This window comes from Pimephales promelas, chromosome 17 (assembly GCF_988280905.1).
Source record: "Pimephales promelas chromosome 17, fPimPro1.hap1.1, whole genome shotgun sequence".
Lineage (NCBI taxonomy): Eukaryota > Metazoa > Chordata > Actinopteri > Cypriniformes > Leuciscidae > Pimephales > Pimephales promelas.
Genome location: NC_142785.1, coordinates 14168059 through 14194282, shown reverse-complemented (window position 1 = coordinate 14194282; position 26224 = coordinate 14168059). Strand labels below are relative to the sequence as shown.

Genomic DNA, 26224 nt, shown 5'->3' with positions numbered 1-26224 from the left:
GGATGAAATTTTCTGTGAAACCAATAATATTTTTCAATAATATAAAGAATAATATAATAGAATATCTTGATTTTTGGAGGTTTACTTATTTAATATTGCTGATATCATTGATTATTGGTATTATGCATAACAGACTTACTATGCCAATTTAGTATGCAATGGGACCCGGGTTCAAATCCTTGTTTAACATATTTAATTAGGGGTTCAAGCACAGAGCGCTGAAATACAGTATTACATTTCCTTAGTAAATTTTGTCTGTAAATGGTCTTTTCCATAGAGCAGGGGTTGGCAAGTTTGGTCCTATAGAGCCGCTGTCCTGCATAATCTATAGTTTCAACCCTAATCAAACACACCTGAACAAGCTAATCAATGTATTTAGGATTACTAAGGCTAAAGGCAGGAGAGGTTTTTTCAGCCTTAGTAATCTTGCACAATTTAGTTGCAACCCTAATCAAACACACATGAACAAGCTAATCAATGTCTTCAGGATTACTAAGGCTAAAGGCAGGAGAGGTTTTTTCAGTGTTGAACTCTGCAGGACAGTTGCTCTCTAGAACCGAACTTGCCTACCCCTGATCTACTGTAGGTGGTTACAGGGTTGCTAAATAAAACATAAGACTTTTTTTGCATGTGCTTAAAGGGATACTCCATTTTGTTGGGAAATAGGCTCATTTTACAACTCCCTCAGGGTTAAACGTTTGAGTTTTACCGTTTTCTAATCCATTCAGCCGATTTTCTGATATTTAGAAGTAAATGTAAATGTAAGTAAATGACACCAGAAACTGTTTGGTTACTGATATTCTTCTAAATATCAGAAAATCGGCTAAATGGATTCAAAAACGGTAAAACCCAACTGTTTAACTCTGGGGGAGTTGTAAAATGAGCCTATTTTCAAAAAAAAAAAGTATGAAGGACTTTATCAGCTGGATCAGGTGAATTTAAACTCTGCGAAAAATAATCATAATTTTAACGGTAAAAGATCGTAGACGGTAGAAATGCTACAGTGCAAAACTGTTAATTGGTTAACAGAAAGTTTCCGTACTATACGGTATATAACTGTGATATAATTTTACTGTAAAATAATGTCCCAACTGAGTTAAACCCAACTGTTTAACTCTGGGGGAGTTGTAAAAAGAGCATATTTCCAAAAAAGTGGAGTATCCCTTTTAAACATCTGAACCCCGTTAATTGGTGCTTGCAGCTATATTTATATATTTTAATTATAAACCTATAGCAAATTTTCCACTGCATGGATCCTGTGTATTACAGTGAAGAATGGATTTAAACCATCAGCTCTGTACAAGCACCTTATCTCTGTGTTTGGAAGTGTGTTTTGTGAATCAGAAACAGTTCTCTACAGAATATCCACACTGGATATTCTGAAAAAAAAAATATTTTCAAGATTTGTTATCACAACATTTTTTTCTTTTGTCAAATCTACTTAAATAATTTATTTAGTTCAGATAACTTATTATTTTGAGTTTCTGATGATTAAATCAATCTCCTTCATTGTATTAACTCACTTTTTCCAGTTCAATCAACTTAAAATTTTAAGGCAACCAGGTTACTTACTTTTTTAAGTTAAACCAATAAAGAAAACGCCATGTTTCTATGCTATACTGTGTTTAACCACTCAATCTGCCAAGCAAAGGGCATTTTCACATATAGATGAATAATAAATATCTTGTTAAATGCTAAAACTCTTATATTGACAAATTAATCTTTTGTAAAATTTTGGAGAGAAGTGCCCAACCACTTCCTCGCAAAAACAAATAAATACATAGCTAATTTTGACAAAAAGCAATGAGTTTGTACCATTGATAATTCTTTAACTAAAAAAAAAAATGTAAACGTATTTATCAAAGGGAACTGCTAGGAACTTGCTGGAAATAGTTTTTCTCTGCGAAAACAAAGAGCTTATTGGAAGTGAGCTTAAAATATCTAAAACCAAATCAATATTTTGTGCCCAAATAGCTGTGCTATCGCTTTACAAAAATGGTTTAAAATATGGTTTTATGTTTTACCTTCCCTGGCTGTATTTGATCAGACCTAGTGTACAGTGTGAGACTAAGTTTTTGAATGATTTATTTAGTAAAATAAATGAGTGTGGTTGCACTCCCCGCTTTCTAGCATTCAGATAGGTATTCGTTTTCATGCCTTCGACTGCAAGTATTGCAAGGTGATCACGTTTCACACCCACACCAATTCGTCTCCTGTAACCATGGGTGCAATATATACCACCTGTCTGTCAAAGGCCATTTTATATCCTCATAACCTTGAGCTGTCTCACCTGACACTGGTGCAGAGCACTCGCCAACCCTACGTGATCGTCCTTCAGGCGCTGGACCCGATGACTTCTGTCTGAATCTGTCCTGTGACACCCAATCTCCATTGACCTTTCTCATTCTCGTAAAGGCAAACAAGTCTAAAAGTAGGGATGGACTTGATTTTTAATTTTTGATTGGATGGTGAAACGTGTTCTCTATATGACAAGTATTTGGAAGGAGTCAGTTTGAAACAAAAAAGTTGTTTCAGAGGGAGAGCATTTAAAAGATCTGAAGAAGAATTTGTCGAAGCCGGTTAACTTGCTGGAGGTCGCCGAGTGTATATGTTGGTTTCTTGGGAGCATTCTTGTTTTGCTGTAGAATCCAGTTGTATCACAGGGCTGCATCACACACCAGCAGAATGATCGCTAAACTCTTATGAAGCATCTGAACTGAATTTAATCCTAAAACGTTGCTGATTTGGAACACGATAATGTCCTTAACTAGGTTAGATTCTGAAAAATTGTTAGGTACAATGTATTTGTGTTTATGTATTGCAAAACTCTTTTGCCGCTATTGAGGTGGGATACGGGTAAGATGGGACAGGTTTGGTGGTATGGTTAGGTTAAAGCAATGTTTGAAACTCAGTACACTGTAAAAAAAATAAAACCGTAATTTTTACGGTAAAAAACGGCAGTTGTGGTTGCCAGAACTTTATCGTTAAAAATACGGTAGGAACGTTATTGGTTTTACAGACTTAACTTAACTAGCAACCTTTTGAAATATTGATATCTGTTTTTGTAATACACTGACAACCAACAATCATCACAGCTTACATTATCAATCAAAGCTCATCACAAGTAGTCTTCCATAGCTGGGTTTCAGTCACGTGATTATGATGACGCGCGGAATTGAGATGGAGCCGACCGCAGACATAGGTTTGCAAGCCGTTTTTCCAGAGTTTTTCGATTGATTTCTTACATTTTCCCCCTTACAACAACTTTTGGTACACGATAACAACTCCTAGTGGTTTGATCGATTCAAGTAGCCATAAATGACTCAGAACACAGGAATTTTGAGTTTGTTATAGTACTTTCTAAATACAGCAAATCACTCCCTGCCCTCCATTTGTATTTCGCGCCATAGCAACGCAGTGGCGTGACGTCATATGAAAACAAGCTATTAGAAAGTTAATACTTATATAAAGGAGCTGCACATTGTCATTCACACAAACATTAAACACGCATGAAAAAAATGCAATAAACATTAATTTAACAACATTAAATGTAACATAAAACTAATGTATATAACTGATTAGAAAAAAAAACAAGAAAACTATGAGGAACCATAGTTATTTCAACAAAAATACATAAAATGTGAAGTGTCACACAGGGAATTGTGGGAATGTAAATTTACGGTTTTTCACTGTAAATTATACAATGATTTGTTCTTTTTCACTTTCAAAAACGTGTAAATTTAACGGTATTTTACAGTAGAATTATATCACAGTTATTTACCGTATGTATAGTAAATTTCTGTTAACCAGTTAACAGTTTTGCACTGTAGCATTTTTACCGTTTTTTTTACCGTTAAAATCAAGATTATTTTTTACAGTGCACATCCTTGCAGAGTTTAAATTCACCTGATCCAGCTAATAAAGTCCTTCATACTTATTCAAAAACTCCAGGTGTGTGTGTTGGGCAGGGTTGGAACGAAACACTGTTGGACTGTAGAGCTCCAGGAACCCATGGGTTAAAAGGGAGGGTTAAAGAGTAAGAGAAGGGTAAATGGTGTATTTATAGATGTAAAAGAAATAATTTACAGCTGTAATTAGATTAATTAGTTAATTATATTAATTAATTAGATTAATTAGCTGTAATTAGCGATGGACAACTGCATTGTATAAAATATTCATTTAAATGTTTAGTTGAAGATACTTAAGTGGGACAGAGTTTTTATATTCATTTAGCAGACGCTTTTATTTAAAGAATTTAAAGCGACTAACAACACTCTAAAAAATGCTGGGTTGTTTTAACCCAATTTTGGGTCAAAAATGGACAAACCCAGCAATTGGGTTACATTTTTAAATTACATTTTTAACCCAATGTTTGAGTTTGTTGATATTTGACCCAAAATTGGGTTAAAACATACAAGCAATTCTTTACTTCAACGAATAAGCATAACGATAGCACACATATATTATGTAGATTTAAAGTAGATTTAAAAAAATATATATATATTATTAAAGTGTAGTAATCACTGTTTCTCTTGACTTGTTCGCCATCTTGGATTTCTTTTTTTTCTTTTTTTTTTTTTACTCCGCACAAATGTATTCATAAAATGTATTCATATGTATTGATTTCACTGAAAACTACACGTCCGGTACTGAGTTTTATCTTGTCCAAAAGAAGGTAGCATAATTATGGAGCAGCATACCTTAAAACAAGCAAATTAGTTAAAATGACATGTATCTGTAAAATATACAGCATGGAACGGCTCCTTTACTGTGTAACTGTTTTTCTTTCTCTCAGCCCATTCATTTGGCTCAGATCTCATTTCTGGTGAAGGCCTTTGGAATCCAGTTTGTTCTAGACCTGGAGCTCAATCAGTATGTGCAGAACCACACACTAGCAGAGACACATGTTACCATTCCCTCTAAACTGTACATTGATGATAATGACGGGGTGTGTGTGTGTGTCACCTACAGCGATCTCTTGTCGTCTGACTATGTTGAACGCCACTTCGATAAGGACGGGCGACCTTTTCAGAGTCCGGTAAGGAAAACAATCACTCTTTTTCTATTTGTATCCATTTATATTGATTAGAGCCAGACCGATATATCGGCAGGCCGATATTATCGGCTGATATTAGGCATTTTCCAGGAATATCGGATTTTAAAACCAAAAAAAAATTTGTATCGGTATCTGCCTTCAAAATCCTTTATCGGTCGGGCTCTAATAATGACCAAACATGTTTATTGATATTAGATCTCCTGTTACAAAGACAATCTTTGTGTCTGTTTGTAATTGTAGTTAAACCCTAATACACTCAGGATTGTGTACCATAATACCGTGGTAATATGGCTTTTATTAGTATTTGTAACACATACACACACATACTGTACAGACACACTGAAAAAAATCACTTCTATGTCTTCTCTGCATTTCACCTCTTCTCTTGCTTGATTCCTAGTCTAGATGTCTAATAAACCTTATAAGCTTAATTTATTACGAATATTGTTGGCTCTTTGACAAATTGCTATTGCTCCTCTTTTGTATGTCGCATTGGATAAATCTCTGATAAAAGCATTCATTTAAATCTAATCGAATGACAATGCTTTTTGGCTAATATGAGACACGTAATTAAAAGATTTGTTAATATTTCTTAATGTAAACTTCTGCGGTATAATCTGTGGGTCTGGGAATATACCCACTCCCTTTCTTAGTGCTTGACTTTGATGCAGCAAGGCTAAGGAGCCTGGGAAAGCATCCGCCCCTCCTGTTCAGTGTCAGCCACGTTTGACCAATCGCAACGCTGTTGCCATGACAACTGCTTATAGACAGTTCTAGTCCACTTTGGCCAACTGAGTGAGAGAGAGGAGAGAGAGAGACACACGCAGGAAGCATTGAGTGGAGAAGCTGAAGTTATTAAGCCTCTACACTGCTGCAGCAGAAACTGCAGTGCAGAAAACTACACCCAGACTGGTAAAATGAAATCCCAGCAACAGTTGCAAATATACCTCGGGTACGCCAATCACACCACTGCCATGTCTCCCACGCGTTCAGTGTGTGTGGGTGCCCGCTTACAGACCCCACGGCTCTTAAATTGTATTGAGATTGTGGCTTTGGAAATGATGAATGATTCTTCAAATCCTTGGTCTTGTCGAGTAGAGGTGTGCTGTTACTTTACTATGCGATTAGGTGCAACATTATAGAGGCATAGAGACAATGGACCAGAATATCATGGAGACTTGAGCGAGCTCATTCTAAAAGCTTTTGATGGACATAGGAAAAGTGATCTGATGAATTTTAATGGGGTAATGTTGCCTTGGTTACTGTCATATTTGAGGGCTGTTCAGCGTTCACTGTGTAATTATTTCACTTCGGTGCAATGTGTGATGGTTTGATGTGTGTGAGATTTCAGGGAGGAGAGCACTGTTACTATCACGGTCACGTGAGAGGAGTTCAGAGGTCATGGGCGGCTCTCTCCACCTGTCACGGCCTACGGTGAGATGCAACCCTTTAACTGTTTTAACTGTACAATCAATGTTTATTACCCTTAAAAAACACTCCATCACCTTAGTTGCTTTTTATGGAAGCTTGTTTCCAACACGGGCTATTTTAAAAATATCTCACAATTCAGACTTTTTTCTTTCTTTCTTTTTTTTTTAAATATCTCACAATTCAGACTTTTTTCTTTCTTTTTTTATATATCTCAATTCAGACTTTTTTCTCTTTTTTTTAATATCTCACAATTCAGACTTTTTTCTTTCTTTTTTAATATCTCTCAATTCAGACTTTTTTCTTTCTTTTTTAATATCTCACAATTCAGACTTTTTTCTTTCTTTTTTAATATCTCACAATTCAGACTTTTTTCTTTCTTTTTTTATATCTTAATTCAGACTTTTTTCCTTTCTTTTTTTAATATCTCACAATTCAGACTTTTTTCTTTATTTTTTTTAAATATCTCACAATTCAGACTTTTTTCTTTATTTTTTACTATCTCTCAATTCAGACTTTTTTCTTTCTTTTTTAATATCTCACAATTCAGACTTTTTCCTTTCTTTTTTAATGTCTCACAATTCAGACTTTTTTCTTTCTTTTTTAATATCTCACAATTCAGACTTTTTTCTTTCTTTTTTATATCTCAATTCAGACTTTTTTCCTTTCTTTTTTTAATATCTCACAATTCAGACTTTTTTCTTTATTTTTTTTAAATATCTCACAATTCAGACTTTTTTCTTTATTTTTTACTATCTCAGAATTCAGACTTTTTTCTTTCTTTTTTATATCACAATTCAGACTTTTTTCTTTCTTTTTTTAATATCTCACAATTCAGACTTTTTTTCTTTATTTTTTTAATATCTCACAATTCAGACTTTTTTCATTCTTTTTTTAATATCTCAGAATTCTGACTTTCTCTCTTTGCAATTGGGAGTTTATATCTCATAGTTTTCCCTTTATTTCTTACAATTCCGAATTTATAACTCACAATTCTGGCAATTCTGGCTTTTTTATATATATAAACTGTGATATATAAACTTCAAACCTACTATTTATAAACCATAAACCTATACATTTATTTAATTTTTTTCATGGTGGAAATAAGCTTCTATTATTTTTTATTGTTGTTTTCACACGTACAATTTGGTGCCATTAATATCAAAATGTCTGTTTGGGCATTTTTGGACACATGCACTTCTACAAAGCTCTATTCCACATTTTTTTTTTTTAAATGCGTTATCCAGGGATTTGAAGTGCTGCAATCTGTAACAACATTAAAGTTGAATCTAATCTAATCTAAAAGAAATGAATTTAGCAGAAAAAGTCGAGCAGTAGTTTTCTATATACTATAAATGCAGTAGTATAAATGGCTATACACACTTTAGTGTACTGTACTGTGTGTATGCAGATATGTTTTATAACAATAAATATTATAATTTTATTATAAATATTACTATTTATAATAGGTCACATTAAGGTCACATTAGTTACAATAAGGCCACATTAGTTCCCTTTTCTAATGTAATTTTTACAGTATTTATTCATCTTTGTTAATGTTAGTTAATAAAAACACAACTGTTCATTGTTAGTTCATGATAACTCCGGTCCATTAAATAATATAACCGATAGGCCTATATCTGTCACGTGGGTTGTAGAGAAGTGCATGATGGAGTAGAAAACAGAAACAGTTTTTATTAAATGCACACACAGGATATCCTAGAAGAAAAGTACATCCACATATAACATAGATGATACCGGACACTATCTTCTAAGTGATACTAATAAAAGAAACGTTATAAAAGAGAAACAGAACAGGTGTGTGGAAACAATTAACTAACTAAGAACTCAGCCATAACATAATCATAACAGAAAATACATGTTACAACTTACTTTTAGTTGATTTTAATTATGTATTAGTAAATGTTAAAATTAACATTATCTGAGATGACTAAAAGTATTTTTCATTGTTAGTTCATCAACTAATTTTAGCAAATTGAACCTTATTGTAAAGTGTTACCCAATAAATCCTTCTCATTGAAAGAGTCTACATGTTTAGGCTTTGGGTTGTTGTCATTGGAGCGTCTCACATTTGTGACGTTGGTGTGTCTACAGAGGGATGTTCTCAGATGGCAACTTTTCCTACAGCATCGAGCCCGTGCACAACAGCAGCGATCAGGTCAGTACACAGCTGAAATATTCATCTCTCTCATCTTTCTCATCTGCATGTTGCAGCCTGGAAAAACAAATAGATACATAGTCCTGCTCAAAGAGAGACAGAAGAGACAGCGAAGCACTGATTATTAGCCACGTGCTCAGGAATATGCATTACTGCGGTTGACTGACAGGTGAATCAGATTCGGCAGACGCCATGTGGGACGGAGGTGAAGAGCAGGAGGAGGGTGTCGAGTAAAAAATATGAAACAGAGCAGCTTATGCGTGATATTAGCAGCACTGCATTATCATATCAAAATCTGTCACTTTAAAATGAATGAAGAAATTTGATTTAATAATAAGAATGCCTATTTGATGTTATTTTTCTGTCAAGTAATAATTTTTGTAGGCTATTTTTTACTATAGACATTCAAAGTACAAAGAACTTATTTCTGAGTTTAACATGCCAAAACCATAACTGGTTAAATACAGGTTAACCCTCTGATGGTCTTCGTTTAGGAGTCACGTCCTGAGCCTTCCTGGTCAGAAGTGACCGGACACCTAAAAATGAAACTTCCTCCATCCCAGTAAAACCAATGCAATTTATTTTTGTTCTATAATATTTATTCTTTTTAATTTAGTATTTTGAGACAATCTGATTGAATTTATTAATATTTATGCGATATTTATGGTCTATTTTTGCCATGGAAAAATATATATATTTTTCTATATATATATATATATATATATATATATATATTATTATTTTAAAAAAATATTAATGCAGTATAGAGTCCAGGCCTTCAGAAAAAAATTTTTTTTGGAAGAAAATTAGCTCCATCTGGTTACAGTATAGAGAAAAAGCGTAGAATCATGGTGTGACCACTAGAAATATACATCTAGATGCATGTACAGCTCTCTATGGAGAGGCATGTAAATTCCCCTGCTGTTTATGTCACATTTACTTTTTTTTTTTTTTTTTTTTTTGGTGGATTTGAATATATATTTGAAACAATCTCAAATTTTTTATTTATTTTGTATTTTTTTTTAGAAATAGTAATATAAAAGTGTTTCCCATTCATTTCCTATGGAGGTCAATTTTTGACCGAAGACCAAAATTGTGACTATATTTTTACGACCACTTAGCATTCTCGGATCATGAACTCAATTTTTTTGTGTGTTCACATCCCTAATGCCAGAAATGTCACCAAGTTGCGTAACATTCAGATGAAGCTGTGATTTTTAAAAATTCAAAACAGATTTTTTGTAATCTGAATTATATTGGTGTGTATGTGTATAAAAGTGTGTTTGTATGCGTGTGTGGGTGGGTGTGAATTTTTTGCACTCTTGATGTTGTAGAGTGTCACCCCTTTACTGCGGTGTACTTTCTTTAGAATCGTGGCCGATTTGTAGATTGTACAGACAAAAATTCAGGGAATTGTTGTGTTTTTGTAAATTCCCCATTCATTTCCAATGGGTCGGTCATTTTTGACCGAAGACCACGAGTGTGACTATTTTTTTTACTACCACCTGCTCGGATCATGACCTCCATTTATTTTATTTTTTTTTTGTATTCACAATCACATACCAAATGCCAGAAAAGTCACCAAGTATAAACAAGAACTAAAACTAAAAAACTGACTTGTGACTTGAACATCACAAAGAATAGTATGAAAGTGTGTGATTATAAACACTATGAGGCTGTGAAAGCAGACTAGTGAGTGGATGAGATTACCTGTTAGGTTTGATGGTAAAGTACCCATGAGATCAAAATTGGCTTTTAGCCTTACTGTTATCTCTTGGATCTGAAGTGTCCCGCCCCCTACATTATAGATACACGCTAAAGCTGCGGCAAAATCGGTGTCACAGTGTAATATATAGGGGATAGGAAACGATTCAGACGATATAAATATGCTTTCCATTGGGGTGAATGACCTCTGATTGACGTTACTGTCACACGAACCGCTGCGCGCTGCAGTGCACACACACAGTCTGCTCCGGTCTAGATCACAATTAGCACAGCGGATCATATGCGGGGCAGTGCGGAAAACGTATCGGACCCATTTGAATTCTCCACAGAATGCGATTCGTTTTAGAGATTAGGAGGAAACTGCGGCTTTTCCGAACTCAACGGCCCTGGCCGGGCTAAATAAAAACGGTGATATAAAAACATGTTTTGGGCTATTTTTAAAAAGGGGGAGGAGCTGTTTGATATGTCCCGCCCTGTCTTCCTGTTTCAGTGGAAATGACCAACCTCTGTTGTCTTGTGTAGACACTTGTTAGCAAGTAAAGTAAAGCAAGTAAAAGCTTAAAAACAAATCACAACACTCTAAAAAATGCCATTGGGTTTGACCATATTTTACCTAAAATTGGGTTAAATCAACCCTGCATTTTTTAGAGAGAAGGTTGTTTGTCATAGAATAAAATGTGCAAATATCTTGAGCTTTTGACCTTTTTATCAGGCATTGTAACCAGAAATCCATTCCAAAAACCCAATGACTTTGGGACGATGAAACCGGAAGTCCTAAATATTGATTTTTGGCCTAGGAAAAAAAATACATTATCCTTGCAGCACTCTAATTCCAGTAATTCATTTCTGTGGGAGGAGTTTGTTCCAAGACAAATAGAGAAGCCTCAAAAGTAACCGAGCTTATTTTGAGTATAGATGAAGATCAATCCGTAATTTGTGTGAATTAAATTAAGTTGCATTGAAATAGCATGTCAAAGGTGTTTGAGTGATTCTCTCTTCTTTCATTGTTTTGTTGTTTTTCTTGATCCTTTCATCTGTATTTGTTAGTTATCTCTCTTTCACTCTCTCTCCACTCCTCTTTCAGTTCTTTTAAATGGGCCATTTTCATAAAGTATTCAAAGCCACATGTAAAGTGTCTCTCTCTGTCTGGGTAGATGGGAGATTAATAATGAATAGTTGTGTAATAGCCTTACGTGGCAGAGCTCAGTACATCAGTGAGCCTTTCATTTGAGAGGAAACGTTACCTAACAGCAGGAAACAATTGAGCCAGAAATTAGCACCTTTTTTATACAATTTGGTACCAAAATATAACCTATGTACCAAATATTGTGAGTTCAATTATAACATGACTTTTCAGTAGGTCAAGATAAGGGTTTGGCCTACTTTTATCAAAAGGCTACAAAAATGGTTATGAAGTATAAATGATTCTGAAAATCGATGTAAAAAATGAATGCTGATAAAACAATGTGGTATATGTGAAAAAAATGACTAAATTTGGAAATCAAACACAAGGACATTATGATGATACAAGCAACATTGTGTAAACTATGTTTGGGGATGTGCTTTATTTTGATAGTCCACTTTAGACATTCTACTAGCTATAAGTAACTTTTCAACTACTTGTCAACTAACTGTCATTAGAGTATTAGTAGACTGTCAGCTTAATATCTGCTAACACTTTATTTTGTTGGTCCCCCAACAGATATTCAATTGACTACTGTATAAGTAACTTGGCGACTACAAGTAAACTTATTCTCCTAACCAAAGCTTAACACCTAACCATAACCTAACAGTCTACTGTAATATTCTAATTAATACTCTGACAGATAGTTGACATGTAGTTGAAAAGTTACTTATAATTAGTAGAAAGTCTAAAGTGACTATCAAAATAAAGTGTGACCTTACATTCTAACTCAGCAGCTAATAAATATGTATGTAGTTTCCCGCATTTAGGTACCAAATTTGGATGAAAATCGGCCACAAGGTAACGGCAAAAAAATTTAACATTTTAGCTAGTATCTTTGGACTGTGCCAGCAAGAATATTACCATTTATTTATTATTGACATTAAATGACACAGAAAACAGCAAGGATATTAGGCTGCTGTCACTTTAAGGCCGAATACACAAACCGAATATACTGACACACATCCGGTTTCTTTCCCAACTGTTCACTTATAACATACCTGAGAGGTATGTTATACCTTGATACCTTGACAAAATGGGTATTTTGACATTTTTGATTTTTTGTGTACGTGTCTGTTCAAGCGCAAGTAAACGCGAAAGAGGAATCAATTCAGTGGTCGTGCGCTGTTTAAAACGTGCCTCTCTCTGTGTGTGCACGCGCTTCGAGTGTGTGCGGCTTTGTGCACAGATAACAGCTCACAAGTCAACATTTTCACCTCTTGTTTCATGTTTAAAATCGTTTGAATGTGTAAATTGGCAAGAAAAAACACGTCCAAATAATAATCTTTCACACTATTATGATGAAAGATTACACTTAGCAGTTAATCCTTATCCACGCTTCTCATCATGATTGCTATCTTACTAGATACGGAATAAAAACCTATTCCAGTATGTCCCTGTCCCAGTGTCCCCAAATATTTGTTGTTCTCAAAAGCACTTCCCTCCACATTTTTTACCAGTCATGTGCCGTTATGTGACATTTTTCGTAAATGACAGTATGTTCATTCACAATTATACTAACCATAAATCCCCAGACCCTGACAATCCACAATAGAAATCACAATACTGTCACACAAAACAAAATACAAAATTCCACAATGAACGTTACAGAACCTCTAAACCTTTAAACTGTGTGTTGACATTTACCATAATTCCACTAGTTCAACAACATCAGCAGCTTGTTTTCTTTCAATTTATCTGTTATCTCCACTCCACTGAACTGCTTAGACCCCGGTAATTGTCGTTTGCGGCAATGTGGAACCTTACAGGAATAGCTCGTCATATGACTAATGTCAAGGGGAACATGCTGCATGCAGTATTTATGAAGATTTCATATAGTAGGTGACTTCTATGTTTCTGTCACACAGGATGAAAATACTCATGTTGTATACAGAATGGCAGACATCCGGCTGATGCCAAAAAACTCAGGTAAGACATACATTCCTCTCACATGCACATACAATTACTTCATTTTAAAATTGTATGACTTTCTTTCTTTAGTGCGGAGAAAGAAAAGGCAAATTGCAAAAGTCACCATGCATCACATCGTCTCTAATGAACAGACAAATAATAGCAAAAATCACCATTCACATTTGTTGTATGGAAAAGATCACCTTGACAAAATGACTATTCCTTTAATACATTTATAGACATAGTCACTGTCTTATATGACATTGTCTTATTTTTTAATTTTTTTTACAGCATTCAGACTATATCCTTCCTGCTTTCTCTTTATCCGTCTGCTGCATATTGATTTTTTGCATGGATCATTTTTTCAGTAATAGACATCTTTATCGATCCACTGAATGCTGACGAGTGGGAACTTTTATTCGGGGTGGTTTTAATCCGTATAACCTATGGCTTCTTCTCTTCCAGGAAGCACCAGGAACAGCAGTGACTCTGACATTAACAGTGACTATCCCGTTTCTATGGAGACGAATGAATCGGAGCTCACAGATGGGCTGAGACGGGCAAAAAGACAGGTGAGAGTTATTATTTTTGACATCAGTTGATTTTTCTTGAAGATTCGTCATGCGTAGCAAGCTGCCAAAAATGGCATCCAGAAAACGTTTTCAACCGAGGGACGGCTGTGGTGATGGTTTTGTACCCTGCTCAAGAATTCCTCACTGTGGCCCTGCATAGACGTATCAGATTAGGAGTGCTGGTCTCATGTTATGTTAGGTGTCTTTCACTACTAATGCACTTAAACTACCGGTCAAAAGTGTGGAATTAAGATTTTGTAAGTGTTTTTTTTTTTCTACCTTCTGCTCACTAAGGCTTCATTTATTTGATAAAAACAACCCACTCCCAGTAAAATTGTGAAATTGAATTACAATTAAGAGTAAATGTTTTGTATCTAAAAAAAGAGAGAGAAAAAGAAATAAGAGAAATAACTATTTACTTATGGGAGTAATCTTTTTGTGCATCATAAACATTAACTACAAAATAAAAGTGGGTCTATTAAATGTTGCATAGTTGGTCCTACAGTTATGGAGCTACAGTTTATGATTTACAAATGCTTTCATTACATTTACAAATTCATTCATTAAATATTTATCTCTTTTTAAACATTGTTGAGGTATATCCTTAAATATTTTACTGTCAAAGGAAAGGTTTTTTTTTTCTTTCTTATTATTTTATTGATACATCACAGTGTTGGCAATACGTTTCTGCTTTACTGAATGATTTTGTGAGTGGGACGGGCACGCTACTGGCTGTATGTGTGTGCCTTACAATGCATCACACATTAGTTTAGAACGGCGATTAACTTAAGTGTACAATAAGCTTTTTATAACGTTCATTCCCTAATTATTTTTTAGGATCCAGATGGTATAATCAAACATGTCTTGTGGAGTTCTCTCTGATTATGCATTTATTTGTCATTTGAACTGTTTGACTTCGAAGATTTCTTATTGATTTCTTATCTTATGACTAGTCGACTGTGCCCTCTATAGGCCATGACTAGTGACTAGTCGACATCAAGCTTAAAGGGGGGATTGACTGCTTTTTTTCTTTGCATGATTGTGTTTATGGGGTGCAATATAACATGTATTTGTGTTTTTTCTTTTTTTTAAAGTCTTATTTTTCATAAACTTTACCTTTATTGTAAGCCACGCTCTCTTTTGTCCTCGAACGACTGGTTGACTTCCTGAGTCTATGAAACCACTCCCTCAGAAAGGGTCAGTGGGCTCAGATTGGTTAGTTTGGGCCGGTGTGTTGTGATTGGCTAAACTGTCGCTCATGTTGTCCGGAAGGTTAACGCCCATTACCTTTATGGGCGAAACGTGCATGTCATGAGCTCCGGTCCAGATGTAAATATGTGTCGAACTGCAGTATCAGTTTGAGGCAGAATCAGACCGAGAAAGCGGCGATGAAGCGGGGCAAACAGAACCTCACCACACACGGCTCTTACTACACGTTTCTGAATGATAATTTGCTACATTTTTAACTTTATACACGTTTGTTTTACACAATAGCATCTGACTGGCAACAATATCAACTGACTGGCTACTAATGTTATACTCAAACAGCGTTGGCATTAGTTTACGGTCTTGATCAAATCGAAAATAACGTCATAAAGTGTATATACATGAAAAATACATTTAAAACATTAGTACTTATACAAAATTCAGGTCTGTAATGTTTGTACGCGTTTGTCGTAGACACAAAATAGCATAACTAGTAGCCTAGTGGCAATAAAGCCAGCGCTGGCATTTGAAAAAAATAAAACACAAGGCTACGTCTGGAATAATACATGCAAATACATTTAAAATGATGAAGTCTTAGCCTACTTACAGGTTGTGGCCCAACAACTGCTGCCTCTGGTTTTAAAGTTGGAACTGCTTCATGTTTTAGTAACAGTTTCATGTTGAATCCGGTGTTGAATTCGTGGAGATTCTGGAAGCTGTCTTCCGTAAAATGCGCAGCTGAGAGAGCTAGATTACGATCGTTATTTTCAGGAACATAATCAAACATAAATTGTATCCATTGTTGATGAAGTACAGCGTCTGTGGGAAGCTCGAATACCTGACAGCTGGATGAATATAACACACTCGACGAGCCGCTGAAATATGGCCATGCCCTTTTCTGCATATTCCGGAGGGGGGGTTGATGCGAATGTGTGGGTTAGTGACATCTAAAACCCAGCTGTAGTCCCAATCCAGTCGTTTTTGTAGGCAATATACTTCCTGATTTTTAAAAGACGATATCTCTGCTTACACTGAACTTTCAGCGCTGCAACTTTGCAGATAATGTTCATGCACCAACAGCAACATTACACACTATTTAAAATGAAAAAAGTGAAATCGCAATCAACCCCCCCTTTAAAACATCATCATGGCAGAGCATTTAAAGAGATACTGCACCGTTTTGTCATATTAAACTGTTATTCCCTTAACTAAGACGAGTTGATACATACCTCTCTCGTCTCACATGCAGTCTATCGCTTTGGCATGCGAGACACTTTGATCACACTTACTGTAACTAGCCCAGCTATTCATTAGGATCCAAGCAGAGAAGCGACCAAACACCTCCACGTTTTCCCTATTTAAATACAGTTACCCACAGCAAGTAGGAGCATATTTATCTATGGACTCTGCGGAGTCTTGACTCCGGACTCCGACTTTTCACGAGTGATGATATTACTGCGCCGAGTTGAAGTGCTCCCAAGCACTTGCTGTGATATTGCGCCATTCATTATAGTTATCCACTTTAGATGCTTAGAAAAGTTCAACGTTTTATTTTGTGTCACCATTCTTGGTCGAGTTACAATACTCTTGTAACTGTATTTAAATAGGGTAAACGTGGAGGTGTTTGGTCGCTTCTCTGCTCGGCCCATATTGAATGAACTGGGCTAGTTAAGTGTGATCAAAGTGTCTCTCACGCCAGAGCGATTGAGTGCACGCACTGAGACGACAAAGGTATGCATCAACTCGTCTTAGTTAAAGGAATAACTTTGTTTATTATGAAAATAAACGGTGGAGTATCCCTTTAAGTCGACTTCTCTACTAGTCTTTGTATTTTTGCTGTGAAGTTAATTATTTTGGATTGTTAATTATGGTAATTTTACATAATTGATCGAAAATACATTAACGTATAATGTGAAAAGAAATTATTAGTAATGGTTGCACTGCTTTTGGACAGTGTACATTTGCAAACTGTCTTCCCAGCATTATAAACTGGTTGAACCAGTGCATCGATCCACAAGTTACTCAATTATAGTTCACTTTCAAACATACATTACAGTCACTCCGACTCAAAATGATCCAGTATCCTGGAGTATATTATCATGATGCCAAATGATGACAGATTTTCCCAACTCACAACTAGCAGTCTTGTGATGGCTTTTGCTGAACATCAGAAAGTATAACAAATAAAATGTACTGTAAACATATTTATTGCATGATTACATCAGTATTTGATCTGGCTGATGTAACAGGGGTCTGGTGGCAGTAGCTGTCAAGTCAAAAGTACACTGATACTATGACAGGCAGGGTTTGTAAATAAATGTTTAATAGTAAACACATTGAAGATTAACATGCAAGCTGTCAATTCAAAAAGCATTCAGCTGTTTCCAGGGCTGGACTAGGACTAAAATGTGGCCCTAGACTGCACAGAAACATTTAGTACTTAAAAATATGCAAGTGAAATAACATTAAATGCAATAATGTATTTGTATGTATTAATATTTGTCTAGTCTTTGGTGTACGACAAATAGAACTTTGAAGAATTTTTACCCAGCTCTTTTCCATCCACGTACAGTTTAAAGGTGCCATCTGGAACTAAAAATCAAAAAAATATTCCATATTCCATACCAGATGGGGGCAGTATACCTCCAGAAAACGTGTTGTGCCGCGGCCGCGCGCACTCACGTCTTCAAACAACACAAGCGAGCGCTGTTTTGCTCTCTTTCTCCGCATATTATTCAAATCATTTGACACGATAGTAAAAGGTCGGAAGACCGCAGTTTCACGTGGAGCATTTGGAGATTTGAACATCTCAACACTAAATGATGAAGACCGTCTCATAGACGCCTGTCTCAAAAACAAGCTGTTGCATTTAGACGATATGGGAAAATAAAAGCCTGCGGGCTATTATTTTAAGTTTACGGTATTCGTTTTGTTCATATTACACTTTTATTGTTAGTTTGAATTAATTTGACAGACAGCATTCGCTGATGTTGATCAACCTAGCGCCATTCAGAGCTGCCAACTCTCACGAATTCACCGTGAGACACATGCAATTAACACTTAGCAAGCAGGTTAGTTAAGCTCTCAGATTCTGTCAATTTTATTATGCAATTCAAACAATAAATACCGTTTTGGCGCTTGTAAATGTTAGACGACAGATCCCTAGCGCACGTGAACCGATCGTCTCTACTAGCTAATGGAAAGAACACGAACACTGTTGAAAGATACAGTATGCTACAACTTACCAAAATGTATTCCTCATGCATAATGTCGACCAATCATTTTTTGAACTCTTCCCTGAACTGAAATGTAGTAGTGGGCTGTATTTTCCACACGACTGACATTAGGTTCAAGTACACACAAGCCGCGCGACTTACTCGTCTATTGCAGTTTGGCTGGTGGTAACGTTGCCCGCCCGCATACCGCCTCCCATGGCCGGAACTGGTATTACGACACCTGCCGGGCCGGGGCTAGTAATTTAGCATGCTAATTTAGGTTTATATCTCGGCAGCACTATAACTTGTCAGTTTTTTAATTACATCATTGCACTTTTTTCTTCTCATTCTTTTGATACGTGTAGCTCATTTTTTGGATATTTTTACCTCAATTATTACGTATGGCACCTTTAATATCACAGTTGTAGTACACCATAAAATTTGTCCAAATGACACAACGCTCATAGAATTAAAACTGGATGCAGTGAGGAACGGGTGTCCAAGAACAGGCGAGGGACGAGAGCCTTTTTAATCCTGTCCTGGAGGACCCCCAGCACTGCATGTTTTGTGTCTCCCTTATCTGATACACCCAATTTGGGTCTTGCAGTCTCTATTAATGAGCCGATGAGTTGAATCAGGTGTGTTAGATGAGGGAGACATACAGAATGTACAGTGTTGGAGGTCCTCAAGGACAGATGTGTTGGATAACCATAACCAATCCAAAGAGCTACAGTACATGTATATCACATCGAGAAACCAGCAGCATGTCATAACTGATATCCGGACAGTGAGCAGTCACAAATAAGCACCAGACGAGACAAAACATTCGAAAGTTGACCAGACTAGACTCAAACAAAGGGAAGGCGAGTAAGCAGACACAGGGCACAATCTGGCAATAAAACAGAGAAAGGGAGAAACTTGGTAAATACAGCAAAACAGCTTAGAATTGTTCAGTTCGAAACACCATTTTTGTGTACAACGTGTACCAGACACTTCACGAACAGACTGTGGGCGATCAGTGGGTGTGATGTCTGAAGAATGTCTAAGATTTGAAAAAAGGCTAAAAAATGAGTGCTAAGGCTGTGGAAAGGTGGGAAGAGGAGAAGGAATCACACAATAATCAATATAATACAGAACTACAGAGCACAATATACAGATGAATGATTATTAAAATGGAAATGGTGGCAAAAACAACATTTGAGGGCACTTTGCTGTATTTTACAAATATAACCATATTGCTAGGGGTGTGTAGTATGACAAAAACTATCAATAACAATAATGTTTTTGTGTTGGTTCTGTTATGGTCAGCTGACTCCCGCTGGGGCAGAAATGAACTTTTTTTTTCATTTAGGGGCAATAGATGCCACCTTAAATTGATTTCCAATGGCATTTCAATCTATTAAGGGCAATTTCTTATAACCTTATTGGATGTATATATTTTATGTAAAATTCTTACATTTAATCAATAGTCAATAGAGCATCACAGTCCGAGAGAGCGTTGGTGCCGGAAGTAAATTTCCCATTAATTTCTCCCATTGACATTTTTTTTCAAAATCCATATCTGAATACAATTAGAGCATGTCTAAGGATAACCAGCTACGGCTGAACTCACAAGCATACAACATATCATTTCGAGTGAAAAAAACGAGGAGAAAATCCTAAAAAAGTCAAGGGTACAAGCCTGTGTACGTATTTTCATTTCCGAGCAAAGGAACTACTCCTCCCATAAACCACCGCGCCTCACTAAAATGTAAAATGTAACAAATTATTAATAATTCTTATGAAAGTGACATCAGCACAGGTACACTCTCAGGACTTTGCTACTTGCCTGTGTCGGCCCATATCTGTGGTGATGTATGTTGCAGTAGCACTGTGGTAGACTACCTGGAGCTGGTATAACATGCTCTCACACTTTAGTTTTTTACCGTTTTGGGTGGAGTAAAATTAAAGTCCAATTCACACTGCAGTGCACAGACAAATGCAAATGCCAGCATACACGTTTGTTGGCTTTTGTCGGATCAGTGTGTCGGCATTGGTCTGGATTTGTTTTCATCCGACTTAACATGTTCAATCAGCGTTTGGCAGTGTCTGCTGGGGCAGTGTGAATATGACAGTTATTTTTCATAAAATTCTAAATTCAACTGCCAACCTGTTTGTTGGTGTCTGTTGCTGTTTGTCTGTGCGGTGTGAATTGGCTTTTACATACAGTATATGGCTTCAACTACCAGATGCATTTGCACTGGTCCAGTTGCAGTTCCATTGATTTACACCTGTTCTTTTAACAATCGGAAACTGTCCGATCAAAGAAAATGCATGAAGTGACAAGGTGTAAATAACCCCGCAACCAAGATGATGTCAGAAAAATCTTACTAGAACAGCTGAGATTTATTTGGAGTGACTTCAAGCGAAGACAGGCAGGGCCGCATTAAGAACACATACAGTAGGACCCTAGCACACCCGAGGGCCCCTTTCATACTAGCGTACGTTTTCTACCGCAGAGTCTATTTTAAAAAGTCATATTTTTATCACAGAGATACAAAATATTGTATCTATTTAAAATATAAAATATTCCAGGCTAACACACATTAAAAGCATAAATGCGAACTATGACTATAAACACCAAATATGAGGTCAAAGCAAACAGGTTTCCTGAAAAAGTTTTTTGCGAGTTTACATGAAATAGTTTTAACATTAGAAGGTCTTCTTTCTATACCTAGAAGAAGAGAATCATTGGGGCTGGACTGGTAAATTCGGCCCACATGTGTCACCATATGTTTTGAGTTTGCTCAAGACAAAGGAGTTTGTCAGATATACAAGCTTTGACTGCTGGATGTGGTTTAATCAGGTAGTGCCGTTTCATCGCTTGGCTTTTGGTCTTTGTTTACCAGGTGCTCCACTAAATAACATTGTTTAATATGCGGGGCCGTGGTGGGGTATTGGCGATCAGCCCACCGGGAAAAGTGCAGCCGATGGCCAGTCAATCTACTGGGCCAAGCACGGGCCCTCTCCTTGCTCGTGCCCTGGGGCTTCAGCTCCACCTAGCTCTTATGTTAATGCAGCCCTGAAGACAGTTGTGAACTATTTCACATGAACTTGATGATTGGTTCATTCTGAACAGGCACATACTCAATTATAACAAGGTTTATTTTTAACTTTTTGAAATGTGTCACTGGTTTTCACCGGCATTCATTTTTAACATTACAAAAACCAGCTGTTTTAACAGGGGTGTGTAGTTTTTTTTTTTCAAATCTATGACTGTAACCATAGAGACAGTGACTAAAGTAATACCAAAGATGGTGATGTAAATAAAACTGTAAAGTCTTATCTACTAAGTCTAGCAGAAAGATATAAAAATGAAATGATGGACTAGTTTGAAGTATTACTTTAAATGGATGGCATAATATTATTTGAGAAATGATTCCTTTAGAATTTCTAACATGTGTTTCTCACTTGTAAAATGAAGATTTACATCCAGTCTGGACCCAATATCTTGACTGTATTGATGTTTCTTGAAGTAATAATTTGAGGTTTGGTATATTATAATGCTTCTGTTTCCTTTTTGCACTGTAATTTCTGTGCTTTCATTGTTTGGTTGTTTCTTTGGTCTTTGCTTAGATTGTTAATGATTGAAATGTTGATTTAAAAAGATCCAATAAAAAATAACATTACAATAGGAATTAGTCATAATGATTGATATCCATATTCCTTAAACACTCTTTAAAACACAAAGAAACATTTGATTCGCCATCAAAACATTTCCATCACAATATGTATCATTGAACTGTAGCCTACACTACCATGTCATGTCATGTCACATTCTGTTATGTGTCCCCCTGCAGGTTCGGAGGGGTCCGCGCACAGTTCAGAGTGAAACAAAGTATATAGAGTTGCTTGTGGTCAATGATTTTGAACTGGTAAGATTTAATAGTTATTCTTTTCTGTGTTTCTCTTTGCATGTGGTGTGCAATATTTGTCTTGATGTTTCTTTCTGTAGTTTGTACAGATGCGAAGATCAGCCTCTCAGACGAGAAACTTTGCTAAAGCTGTCGTGAACATGGCTGATGCTGTACGTCTTGAAGTTTGACAGACATATTCACGATTTTTTCTCATGATTTTTTCCTTGAGTAAGTTCTGTTGCAATGTTTATACTTAAAACATCCTATTCAATTCCAGATTTACAAGGAGCAGCTGAACACTAGAATAGTGCTTGTCGCCATGGAGACATGGTCAACTCAGAACATGGTTTCTGTTGGCGACGACCCTTTGGTGACACTGCGTGACTTTATGAAATACAGGAAGGAGAATATCAAAGAGAAGAGTGATGCAGCTCACCTGCTCTCGTATGTTACGTTTCCTTCTTAGACGACACATTTTTTACACGCTCGGTCATTGCATTCGACACATCCAATATATATTGAATGTAATTATCCATTCAATATAATTCATGCCCCATGAAATCAACTTTGTTTGTATTTTTCTTAGCCTATATGAAGAGTTCAGATGCAAAAGCCTCTAAATGCCATTTGAAATTTTCTTCTAGAATGGTCATTTTTATCAAGCTTGTATATTTAAGTTCAGTAATTTCACTTAAATGACAATTAATAGGTAATCTTCATTGCCATTTAAGTGAAATTACTGAACTTAAATATACAAGCTTGATAAAAATGATCATTTTAGAAGAAAATTTCAAATGGCACTTAGAGGCTTTTGCATCTGAACTCTTCATATGTTAGTGTACTCCGAATGTATTTAAAAACTAAAAATATGTAATTGTCTCCTGTTTAGAGGCATATCCTGAGAATGAGAATATCCTTCCCCCTAAAAACTTTTGGTTTCAATCAGAAATTTGTCAACAGAGGAAAGAAAATTGACTTTGTCAAATCATTTCATTGGGCCTTTTGGCAACACATTTGCATCACACCAGTGGCATTGCAATTTAAGATTGCATATGACTTTCATGATAACCAACTCTGTAAGAAGTTCAAAACCTTTGTAAGGTAAATATCCTGTGAATTATCTGACCCGTAGGGGGCGCACGTTTCAGAGCAGTCGCAGTGGCACTGCATACATCGAGGGGATCTGCTCATCAACACGAGGTGGAGGAGTCAATGAGGTGAGAGCTCAGAGCTACTTCTTTATTTCGATCGTCCACTTTAGAGTAACTATAAGTAACTTTTCAACTACATGTCAGCTACCAGCCATTAGAGTATTAGTAGACTGTCTGCTTAAAGGTAGGGTAGGTGTTTTTTATAAACACTTTTCATTATACTGGTTGAAACTCTCTTCACATCCAATTAGAAATCAATAATAGAAGTGGTCTAATAGACACTGTTTCTCATGGCATTTGCTTACTCTGCGCTGGCTGTGTGTGTTCATGTGTTTTGGAGGAGGCGTGGCTTTGGAGAGTGCTTAAGGCCCTGTTTACACGAGAACGCTCGCGGGTGAAAACGTAAAAATATTTTATCGGATGTGCCTTTCTTTTATTCGGCAACTGCGTTTTTGAGGCTCAAAAACGCAAAAAAGTGAAACCACCCTCCAGAGTGGAAATCTTAAAAACGGTCCACCGCCGCGTTCCTGTGTAAACGGTAAAAACGCAAAAGTCTGCTTGACGGTGAAAGTTGCACGCAGGCGCGTGGACTTGGTGTTGTTGTAGTATGCACTCCTAGCCGCCTGAAGTGCATACTACATTGAATTTCACACACTTTTGCGTCTCCATTTGCACGCGGATTTCCCACACAAAACCCTCGTCTAAACGCAGAATAAAAAGATGACGCAACGCCACTTTTGCGTTTTCTCTTCAGAATCGTTTTCTGTGTAAACATAGCCTTAAAGGAGTGAGGGATCTTATATTTTCAAAACTAGCTTGCTATTGCTAGCCTCTATGAAATTGCCTACCCTACCTTTAATATCGGTTGACACTTTATTTTGATGGTCCCCCAACACATTCTACTGACTATAGGTAACTTTGCAAGTACATGCCAGCTTATTCTACCAACCTGAACCCTAAGCAAACAGTCTACTAATATTTTGTTGAGAGTTAGTTGACATGTAGTTGCAAAGTTAGTTATAGTTATAATCAAAGTAGAGTGCAATGTCTTGGTTACTGACGTAACCTCCGTTCCCTGATAGAGGGAACAAGACATTGTGTTGATGTAGTGACACTCACTTGAGAGCCACAAATACGTCTGGACACTTCAAAAAAGGCTAATGAGAATTGGCGAGTGGAATTTGCATGCCAATCCCCCAGACATACTAGTATAAAATGAGATGGCATGCATCCACTCATTCAAATTTGTGCTGAGGAGTTGAAACAGTGTCCTGGCCATTTTAGTGAGTAGTTCAGTGTTGTGGAAGGAGGCAAACAAGTCCTGAGCTTTGACTGATCAACCCTAAATCAGCTGGACCACACAGGGATGGATTCTCTGCTCTTTTTGAAGCTTATCCATTCAAGCATTATTGAGTTCATCTGTTTTCTCTTTCAATAACTTCAGATAGTTCTGTGCTTGCTTCTACCCAGTTGACCCAGTTGTTCCCATGGCCACACTCTCGCAATGAGAGAATGCACCATTCACAAAAGCTGCTCCAGCATGGGCATGGCCCAAACTGCAGTAGCAATCGTGGCCGTCTAATGGAGACAGGCCTTGACCTTATCCAGAAATACACGAGTGAAAAAGCAATAAAAGAAACTTATGAAGAAACTCTCTTGTTAGAGAAAATTCTCTTTTGGAATTTTTTTCTACTTGCTCATTGAAGTGCCCATGGGAACTCTCTGAGTTCTTATCTGTGTGGATAATAGAAATAACTGTTGAAATGTGCAGTAGGAAACCAGTGAAGCTTCTTAGGCAGAGGTGAATGGAGTGGCAAATTCCACCCGCCATTTCTCATTGGCATTTTCTGAAATATCAGAGGTTTTTGGGGCTCCCAAGTGCGACACATCGCTGAAGTGATTGACAGATAGGGAACTCTACTATTACACATTACTTGGGGATACTGAAAAAAGAAAGAGAAAAAAAGTTTCTTTATAATCTTAATCAAATAACAGACAGCAAATTCACTATAAATTCAATATAAATTAATATATATTATATAAATGCATATATATATATTAAACGTACTGTAAGTTCCTTTGTATTAAAGCATCTGCTAAATGAGTGCTAACATACCATCTAACATCTCTGTGTTAATGTCAGTATGGAAATGTGGGACCCATGGCTATCACATTATGTCAGAGTTTAGGACAGAACCTTGGAATGATGTGGAACAAAGACCGTGCTACTGCAGGTAACCATCCTTCCACTCTTGACAAAATATAAAAAGGGCGGGCTGTTGTTTTAATGTGTGTGTGTGTGTGTATGGTAGGAGACTGCAGATGTCCAGATCCGTGGTTAGGCTGCATCATGGAGGATACTGGGTGAGTCAAGTTTTTGGGTCTTTGTGTAAGTATATTTTTATTGCAACATTCATGCTGGAAACATACACTATGCAAGTGCACATGCTCAGTCACAAATGTTTGGCAAATGGATTGCAAGCATGAGGCCCTATTGTATATGGCCGGAGTAAGCAAAATTCAGAATTGAGGATTTTTTTATTGACCATGACCACAGGATACGTAACTTGAAGAGGAATTCATTAATTGCAATTCAAAGAAATTCAACACAGGTAAACCATTCTATGAGAGTTTTCCCACCATGGTCCACTAAAGCTAAATAATTAATGAAATTATATTTGTATAATTATTGATTTTGGCCA

At 36.5% G+C, this 26224-nt stretch overlaps 1 protein-coding gene across 2 annotated transcripts in view; it reads left to right on the top strand.

Annotated features, from left to right (window-relative positions):
• The window catches only part of adam11 (ADAM metallopeptidase domain 11), a 55214-nt gene that overhangs the window by 3494 nt on the left and 25496 nt on the right, over positions 1 to 26224 (top strand). For both annotated transcript variants that reach the window (XM_039685465.2, XM_089121950.1), the window contains exons 3-14: positions 4796 to 4872; positions 4972 to 5038; positions 6408 to 6490; positions 8600 to 8663; positions 13440 to 13500; positions 13948 to 14054; positions 22315 to 22389; positions 22470 to 22541; positions 22649 to 22815; positions 23504 to 23588; positions 25666 to 25756; positions 25835 to 25886. In XM_039685465.2, the coding sequence (XP_039541399.2) occupies positions 4796 to 4872; positions 4972 to 5038; positions 6408 to 6490; positions 8600 to 8663; positions 13440 to 13500; positions 13948 to 14054; positions 22315 to 22389; positions 22470 to 22541; positions 22649 to 22815; positions 23504 to 23588; positions 25666 to 25756; positions 25835 to 25886 (1001 nt within the window). The remainder of the gene's footprint in view (positions 1 to 4795; positions 4873 to 4971; positions 5039 to 6407; positions 6491 to 8599; positions 8664 to 13439; positions 13501 to 13947; positions 14055 to 22314; positions 22390 to 22469; positions 22542 to 22648; positions 22816 to 23503; positions 23589 to 25665; positions 25757 to 25834; positions 25887 to 26224) is intronic.